This window comes from Cetorhinus maximus, unplaced genomic scaffold (assembly GCF_964194155.1).
Source record: "Cetorhinus maximus unplaced genomic scaffold, sCetMax3.hap1.1 HAP1_SCAFFOLD_4736, whole genome shotgun sequence".
NCBI lineage: Eukaryota > Metazoa > Chordata > Chondrichthyes > Lamniformes > Cetorhinidae > Cetorhinus > Cetorhinus maximus.
In genome coordinates, this window is record NW_027600637.1 from 1,664 (window position 1) to 11,444 (window position 9,781).

Sequence of the window (9,781 nt, forward strand, 5' to 3'; positions counted from 1 at the left end):
TCTGTTCAGGCCCCGCCCCTCTCTCTATCTGGGCCCCGCCCCTCTCTCTATCTGGGCCCCGCCCCTCTCACTATCTGGGCCCCGCCCCTCTCACTATCTGGGCCCCGCCCCTCTCACTATCTGGGCCCCTCCCACCCCAATCCCCTGCCGGCCACGCCCACTGCGGGCCACGCCCGCTCCCTCTCCCGGCCCCGCCCACACCCTGCCCGTGGCCCCGCCCCCGACCCCGCGCGCTCTCTTGGTCACGCCCCCTCCCTCCCCCGGCAGTTTGGTTTTTCCCCGGGCAGAGGAAGCGATCCCCTTTCCCCTTGTGGATGGTATTTGATAGTGAATCGATCTCGCTCTAATCGCTGAGAGGATCTCCCAGGTAACCTCGGCGGTGTTTGGCTTCATTCCTCAGTAATGTGGTTTGATGTCGGGAGTTTCCCCCCTCCTTAGGGAGGGGACAGTGACCGTGGTATCGCCCCCTCCCCCCCCCCGACAGGTTTATTTGTTGCGCTTGGGCGCTGGGATTTACTTTCACATTCGTGGGGCCAGGCTGCGCTTCCGCCTAGGCCTCACTTCCGGTCTGGTTTACACTTCCGGTTTGTTTCCCCCGCTCCCGCCTTCTGCGCGTCACTTCCGGGAGTTCGCCGCTTTCGGCCAGACTTTCACTTCCGCCTTGGTCCCCGCCCTGATGTCAGTTCCTGCCCAACCCGGAACTCCCCAGAGCCACATCCACTGGACACCCCTCCTGCTCCCTGCTCTTCCCCTTGGTCCTGGTGCCCACCGCTGTTGTTGTTGTTAAGGTATTCAGGGCTCTCTTTGTGTGTGTGTGTGTCTCTCTCACTCTGCCTGTCTGCTGCTCGACCTCCCTACACTGAGTGGGAAGAGGAAGAGAGGGTATTGGGGGTCCACCTGCCTCTCTGCTCTGTTTGCCCCCCTGCCCCCAGGTTCCCTGCCCCCTCCCCCCACCGGGACCCTGGCCCCCTTCCCCGTCTCCTTCCCCCCCATCCCCGTCTCCTTCCCCCCCATCCCCGTCTCCTTCCCCCCCCTCCCCGTCTCCTTCCCCCCCCTCCCCGTCTCCTTCCCCCCCCTCCCCGTCTCCTTCCCCCCCCCTCCCCGTCTCCTTCCCCCCCCTCCCCGTCTCCTTGCCCCCCCGTCTCCTTCCCCCCCATCCCTGTCTCCTTCCCCCCCTCCCCGTCTCCTTCCCCCCCCTCCCCGTCTCCTTCCCCCCCCTCCCCGTCTCCTTCCCCCCCACTCCCCGTCTCCTTCCCTCCCCTCCCAGTCTCCTTCCCCCACTTCCCCGTCTGCTTCCCTCCCCTCCCCGTCTCCTTCCCCCCCCTCCCCTTCTCCTTCCCCCCCCCTCCCCGTCTCCTTCCCTCCCCTCCCCGTCTCCTTCCCTCCCCTCCCCGTCTCCTTCCCCCCTCCCCGTCTCCTTCCCCCCTCCCCGTCTCCTTCCCCCCTCCCCGTCTCCTTCCCCCCTCCCCGTCTCCTTCCCCCCTCCCCGTCTCCTTCCCCCCTCCCCGTCTCCTCCCCCCCCTTCCCCGTCTCCTTCCCCCCCCTCCCCGTCTCCTTCCCACCCTCCCCGTCTCCTTCCCCCCGCTCCCCGTCTCATTTCCCCCCCCCCCCGTCTCCTTCCCCCCTCCCCGTCTCCTTCCCCCCCCTCCCCGTCTCCTTCCCACCCTCCCCGTCTCCTTCCCCCCTCCCCGTCTCCTTCCCCCCCCTCCCCGTCTCCTTCCCACCCTCCCCGTCTCCTTCCCCCCCTTCCCCGTCTCCTTCCCCCCCTTCCCCGTCTCCTTCCCCCCCTTCCCCGTCTCCTTCCCCCCCTTCCCCGTCTCCTTCCCCCCCTTCCCCGTCTCCTTCCCCCCCTTCCCCGTCTCCTTCCCCCCCCCTCACCGTCTCCTTCCCCCCCACTCCCCGTCTCCTTCCCCCCCCTTCCCCGTCTCCTTCCCCCCCCTTCCCCGTCTCCTTCCCCCCCACTCCCCGTCTCCTTCCCCCCCCCCCCTCACGCCCCCACCCTCTTGGCACTCACCGGCGGGACTGCCCGGATCAGGAGCAGGGTCCCTGGCAGGTCGTGTCAGTCCTGCTGCCCCCTCCTCGGGGCACTCTCCAGGCCCAGCATACTCGCTGAATCACAATGTGCTGGTCAGGGTCTCAGCCTGACTGCGAAATGTCCCAACTGCACTCCCGCAGGGGTCAGTGTGCTGCCGAGAAATTGGAACCTGCAGTCTGTCCGTCCCGAACCGGGCAGCGGGCGGAGCTGGGGTGGGGGCGGTGACCTGGTGGTTTACCGCACCCTCCGCGCTGAGGCGGGCGGTTTGGCGTCAGTCCTCAGCCTGTGGTTTTTTTACCTCCCCCTCCCCTCCCCAGCACACAGAGAGATGGCTGCGATCCGGAAGAAGCTGGTGATCGTCGGCGATGGGGCTTGTGGCAAGACGTGTCTGCTGATCGTCTTCAGCAAGGACCAGTTCCCGGAGGTCTACGTCCCAACCGTCTTCGAGAACTACGTGGCAGACATCGAGGTGGACGGGAAGCAGGTGTGTGTCGCCGTGGGGTGGGGTGGGGTCCTGCATTTGTACATTGTCCTTTGCAGCTTCCCCCAAACCCTGAGCAGCCAATCAGGTCACCTCAAAGGGAGGTGGCTTGCCAGGTGAGCACTTTGTGGCTGTCAGCTGCACAGGAAGAGCCCAGGAGCAGTGGCAGGAACAGCAGCTGCACAGGGCGTCCTCAGGCATTTGGACCGTGAGCAGCGTGAGGCGCTGTGGGGAGTGCCGCAGTTTCTGGAGCCTCTTAATGGAGTGGGGTGAGAGGCGGAGAGGTCTATGGCCGGGATCCTTTGCGAGAGCATTTTCTTCTCAATTGCAGAGAAAGCGTCATGTTTTCAGCCGGCCGCTCAGGCCACATTGATGCGATATTCTGTCACGCACCACATCACAACAGGTCTGTCACTGTGTAACACTGGGGTACAGTACTGGTGGGGACGGGTCTGTCACTGTATAACACTGGGGTACAGTACTGGTGGGGACGGGTCTGTCACTGTATAACACTGGGGTACAGTACTGGTGGGGACGGGTCTGTCACTGTATAACACTGGGGTACAGTACTGGTGGGGACGGGTCTGTCACTGTATAACACTGGGGTACAGTACTGGTGGGGACGGGTCTGTCACTGTATAACACTGGGGTACAGTACTGGTGGGGACGGGTCTGTCACTGTATAACACTGGGGTACAGTACTGGTGGGGACGGGTCTGTCACTGTATAACACTGGGGTACAGTACTGGTGGGGACGGGTCTGTCGCTGTATAACACTGGGGTACAGTACTGGTGGGGACGGGTCTGTCACTGTATAACACTGGGGTACAGTACTGGTGGGGACGGGTCTGTCACTGTATAACACTGGGGTACAGTACTGGTGGGGACGGGTCTGTCACTGTATAACACTGGGGTACAGTACTGTTGGGGATGGGTCTGTCACTGTATAACACTGGGGTACAGTACCGGTGGGGATGGGTCTGTCACTGTATAACACTGGGGTACAGTACTGGTGGGGACGGGTCTGTCACTGTGTAACACTGGGGTACAGTACTGGTGGGGACGGGTCTGTCACTGTATAACACTGGGCTACAGTACTGGTGGGGACGGGTCTGTCACTGTGTAACACTGGGGTACAGTACTGGTGGAGACGGGTCTGTCACTCTATAACACTGGGGTACAGTACTGGTGGGGACGGGTCTGTCACTGTATAACACTGGGGTACAGTACTGGTGGGGACGGGTCTGTCACTGTATAACACTGGGGTACAGTACTGGTGGGGATGGGTCTGTCGCTGTATAACACTGGGGTACAGTACTGGTGGGGACGGGTCTGTCGCTGTATAACACTGGGGTACAGTACTGGTGGGGACAGGTCTGTCACTGTATAACACGGGTACAGTACTGGTGGAGACGGGTCTGTCACTGTATAACACTGGATTACAGTACTGGTGGGGACGGGTCTGTCACTGTATATCACTGGGGTACAGTACTGGTGGGGAAAGGTCTGTCACTGTATAACACTCGGGTACAGTGCTGGTGGGGACGGGTCTGTCACTATACAACACTGGGGTACAGTGCTGGTGGGGATGGGTCTGTCACTGTATAACACTGGGGTACAGTACTGGTGGGGACGGGACTGTCGCTGTATAACACTGGGCTACAGTACTGGTGGAGACGGGTCTGTCACTCTATAACACTGGGGTACAGTACTGGTGGGGATGGGTCTGTCGCTGTATAACACTGGGGTACAGTACTGGTGGGGACGGGTCTGTCGCTGTATAACACTGGGGTACAGTACTGGTGGGGACAGGTCTGTCACTGTATAACACGGGTACAGTACTGGTGGAGACGGGTCTGTCACTGTATAACACTCGGGTACAGTACTGGTGGGGATGGGTCTGACACTGTATAACACGGGTGCAGTACTGGTGAGGACAGGTCTGTCACTGTATAACACTGGGGTACAGTACTGGTGGGGACGGGTCTGTCACTGTATAACACTGGGGTACAGTACTGGTGGGGACGGGTTTGTCACTGTATAACACGGGTACAGTACTGGTGTGGTCGGGTCTGTCACTGTGTAACACTGGGGTACAGTACTGGTGTGGACGGGTCTGTCAATATAACACTGGGGTACAGTACTGGTGGGGATGGGTCTGACACTGTATAACACTGGGGTGCAGTACTGGTGGGGACGGGTCTGTCACTGTATAACACTGGGGTACAGTACTGGTGAGGACAGGTCTGTCACTGTATAACAATGGGGTACAGTATTGGTGGGGACGGGTCTGTCACTGTATAACACTGGGGTACAGTACTGGTGGGGATGGGTCTGACACTGTATAACACTGGGGTACAGTACTGGTGGGGACGGGTCTGTCACTGTATAACACTGGATTACAGTACTGGTGGGGACGGGTCTGTCACTGTATAACACTGGGGTACAGTGCTGGTGGGGACGGGTCTGTCACTGTATAACACTGGATTACAGTACCGGTGGGGACGGGACTGTCGCTGTATAACACTGGGCTACAGTACTGGTGGCGACGGGTCTGTCACTGTATAACACTGGGGTACAGTACTGGTGGGGACGGGTCTCTCGCTGAATAACACTGGGGTACAGTACTGGTGGGGACGGGTCTGTCACTGTATAACACTGGATTACAGTACTGGTGGGGACGGGTCTGTCAGTGTATAACACTCGGGTACAGTGCTGGTGGGGACGGGTCTGTCACTGTATAACACTGGATTACAGTACTGGTGGGGACGGGTCTGTCACTGTATATCACTGGGGTACAGTACTGGTGGGGAAAGGTCTGTCACTGTATAACACTCGGGTACAGTGCTGGTGGGGACGGGTCTGTCACTATACAACACTGGGGTACAGTGCTGGTGGGGACGGGTCTGTCGCTGTATAACACTGGGGTACAGTACTGGTGGGGACGGGTCTGTCACTGTGTAACACTGGGGTACAGTACTGGTGGAGACGGGTCTGTCACTCTATAACACTGGGGTACAGTACTGGTGGGGATGGGTCTGTCACTGTGTAACACTGGGGTACAGTACTGGTGGGGACGGGTCTGTCACTGTATAACACTGGGGTACAGTACTGGTGGGGACGGGTCTGTCACTGTATAACACTGGGGTACAGTACTGGTGGGGACGGGTCTGTCACTGTATAACACGGGTACAGTACTGGTGGAGACAGGTCTGTCACTGTATAACACGAGTACAGTACTGGTGTGGACGGGTCTGTCACTGTATAACACTGGGGTGCAGTACTGGTGGGGACGGGACTGTCACTGTATAACACTGGATTACAGTACTGGTGGGGACGGGTCTGTCACTGTATATCACTGGGGTACAGTACTGGTGGGGAAAGGTCTGTCACTGTATAACACTGGGGTACAGTACTGGTGGGGACGGGTCTGTCACTATACAACACTGGGATACAGTGCTGGTGGGGATGGGTCTGTCACTGTATAACACTGGGGTACAGTACTGGTGGGGACGGGACTGTCGCTGTATAACACTGGGGTACAGTACTGGTGGGGACGGGACTGTCGCTGTATAACACTGGGCTACAGTACTGGTGGAGACGGGTCTGTCACTCTATAACACTGGGGTACAGTACTGGTGGGGATGGGTCTGTCGCTGTATAACACTGGGGTACAGTACTGGTGGGGACGGGTCTGTCGCTGTATAACACTGGGGTACAGTACTGGTGGGGACAGGTCTGTCACTGTATAACACGGGTACAGTACTGGTGGAGACGGGTCTGTCACTGTATAACACTCGGGTACAGTACTGGTGGGGATGGGTCTGACACTGTATAACACGGGTGCAGTACTGGTGAGGACAGGTCTGTCACTGTATAACACTGGGGTACAGTACTGGTGGGGACGGGTCTGTCACTGTATAACACTGGGGTACAGTACTGGTGGGGACGGGTTTGTCACTGTATAACACGGGTACAGTACTGGTGTGGACGGGTCTGTCACTGTATAACACTGGGGTACAGTACTGGTGGGGACGGGTCTGTCACTGTATAACACTGGAGTACAGTACTTGGGGGGACGGGTCTGTCACTGTATAACACTGGGGTACAGTACTGGTGGGGACGGGTCTGTCACTGTATAACACTGGAGTACAGTACTTGGGGGGACGGGTCTGTCACTGTATAACACTCGGGTACAGTACTGGTGGGGATGGGTCTGACACTGTATAACACGGGTGCAGTACTGGTGAGGACAGGTCTGTCACTGTATAACACTGGGCTACAGTACTGGTGGGGACGGGTCTGTCACTGTATAACACGGGTGCAGTACTGGTGAGGACAGGTCTGTCACTGTATAACACTGGGGTACAGTACTGGTGGGGACGGGTCTGTCACTGTATAACACTGGGGTACAGTACTGGTGGGGACGGGTCTGTCACTGTATAACACGAGTACAGTACTGGTGTGGACGGGTCTGTCACTGTATAACACTGGGGTGCAGTACTGGTGGGGACGGGACTGTCACTGTATAACACTGGATTACAGTACTGGTGGGGACGGGTCTGTCACTGTATATCACTGGGGTACAGTACTGGTGGGGAAAGATCTGTCACTGTATAACACTCGGGTACAGTGCTGGTGGGGACGGGTCTGTCACTATACAACACTGGGGTACAGTGCTGGTGGGGATGGGTCTGTCACTGTATAACACTGGGGTACAGTACTGGTGGGGACGGGACTGTCGCTGTATAACACTGGGCTACAGTACTGGTGGAGACGGGTCTGTCACTCTATAACACTGGGGTACAGTACTGGTGGAGACGGGTCTGTCACTCTATAACACTGGGGTACAGTACTGGTGGAGACGGGTCTGTCACTGTATAACACTGGGGTACAGTACTGGTGGGGATGGGTCTGTCGCTGTATAACACTGGGGTACAGTACTGGTGGGGACGGGTCTGTCGCTGTATAACACTGGGGTACAGTACTGGTGGGGACGGGTCTGTCGCTGTATAACACTGGGGTACAGTACTGGTGGGGACAGGTCTGTCACTGTATAACACGGGTACAGTACTGGTGGAGACGGGTCTGTCACTGTATAACACTCGGGTACAGTACTGGTGGGGATGGGTCTGACACTGTATAACACGGGTGCAGTACTGGTGAGGACAGGTCTGTCACTGTATAACACTGGGCTACAGTACTGGTGGGGATGGGTCTGTCACTGTATAACAAGGTGCAGTACTGGTGAGGACAGGTCTGTCACTGTATAACACTGGGCTACAGTACTGGTGGGGACGGGTCTGTCACTGTATAACACTGGGGTACAGTACTGGTGGGGACGGGTCTGTCACTGTATAACACGGGTACAGTACTGGTGTGGACGGGTCTGTCACTGTATAACACTGGGGTGCAGTACTGGTGGGGACGGGACTGTCACTGTATAACACTGGGGTACAGTACTGGTGGGGACGGGTCTGTCACTGTATAACACTGGAGTACAGTACTTGGGGGGACGGGTCTGTCACTGTATAACACTGGGGTACAGTACTGGTGGGGACGGGTCTGTCACTGTATAACACTGGAGTACAGTACTTGGGGGGACGGGTCTGTCACTGTATAACACTGGGGTACAGTACTGGTGGGGACGGGTCTGTCACTGTATAACATGGAGGAACCCAGCCCCAGTCGGAGGGATGCTGGTTTGGTGGTTGTCCTTCTGAGCTTAGAGGGACATGCAGGATTTCTGTGCTGCTCTGTATCTCATGTTGAATCCCTGACTGGTTTGCTAACACTTCCCTTCTAACCTTCCCTAGGTGGAGTTGGCGCTTTGGGACACAGCTGGCCAAGAGGACTACGACCGTCTGAGACCTCTCTCTTATCCTGACACTGATGTTATTTTAATGTGCTTCTCAATTGACAGTCCTGACAGTTTAGGTAATTTCCTGCTCTGTTCACTCAGCCCCCTCCCTCCCGAGGCTTGTTGTTCCCTCGAGCATCGGAGATTGAGGGGGTGATCTAATTGAGGGGTTTAAGATGGTTAAATGATTCGATCGGTCGACCGAGGGAAACTATTTCCTCTGTGGGGCAGGGCCGGGTCCGGAACAAGGGGCAGACCCTTAAACTGAGAGCCAGGCCGTTCAGGGGGGGGATGTCAGGGAGCACATCTTCACACAAAGGGGAGCGGAAATCGGGAACACTCGCCCCCAAAAATTTATTGAGGCTGGGTGGGGTCAATTGGAAATTTCAAACCCGAGATGGATAGATTTTTGTTGGGTTAGGGGATTAATGGTTGTGGAATCGACGGGGTAGATGGAGTTAAGCCGTGATCCACTTGAATGGAGGAACGGTCTCGAGAGGGGCTGACTGGCCTCCTCCTGTTCTTGTGTAACAGGCTCAAGATGGGGGGCTGAATGGCCTCCTCCTGTTCCTGTGTAACAGGCTCGAGAGGGGCTGAATGGCCTCCTCCTGTTTCTGTGTAACAGGCTCAAGATGGGGGCTGTATGACCTCCTGTTCCTGTGTAACAGGCTCGAGAGGGGCTGAATGGCCGCCTCCTGTTCCTGTGTAACAGGCTCGAGATGGGGGGCTGAATGGCCTCCTCCTGTTCCTGTGTAACAGGCTCGAGATGGGGGCTGAATGGCCTCCTCCTGTTCCACTCGCTTATTCCGGGCTCCTCTTGCTCGCACCTGTAATGGAAATTGTCTATGTCAACATGTCACGCTGTAGTTGCACCCTCCCAGCAGTGGTGGCGCCGTAGGCCCTCAGTCCCCCGCCGCCCGCAGGAGGAGCTTCGTCCTTGGCGCTGACCACCAGTGGCCCCCTGCTTTGCTCGCTGACCCCCGGGTTAAAACCAGAAGGGTGGGGTGAACGGGTCTCCGGTCAACGCGGATGGTCATTTGTGCCGACTGTTTCTTTCTCCACGGACAGAAAACATCCCCGAGAAGTGGACACCCGAGGTGAAGCATTTCTGCCCCAACATCCCCATCATCCTGGTGGGCAACAAGAAGGACCTGAGGGGCGACGAACACACGCGGCGAGAGCTGGCCAAGATGAAACAGGTGGGCACTGCTGAACCTCCCAGACCGCACTTAACCGTCTGTGCTGTAGAGGGGGAAGTTCCGCCCTCTCCCCTCCAGCCCCGCCCTCTCCCCTCCAGCCCCGCCCTCTCCCCTCCAGCCCCGCCCTCTCCCCTCCAGCCCCGCCCTCTCCCCTCCAGCCCCGCCCTCTCCCCTCCAGCCCCGCCCTCTCCCCTCCAGCCCCGCCC

General features: G+C 58.1%; 1 protein-coding gene across 1 annotated transcript; it reads left to right on the forward strand.

The window, feature by feature from the left end:
- Positions 1-272: 272 nt before the first annotated feature.
- LOC144678588 (transforming protein RhoA) lies at positions 273-9,575 on the forward strand (the record flags this gene model as incomplete). The annotated part of the gene is made up of 4 exons (XM_078538326.1): positions 273-367; positions 2,355-2,519; positions 8,333-8,453; positions 9,445-9,575. Coding segments are annotated over exons 2-4 (408 nt in total), but the record flags the coding sequence as incomplete, so codon positions are not given.
- Positions 9,576-9,781: the final 206 nt, after the last annotated feature.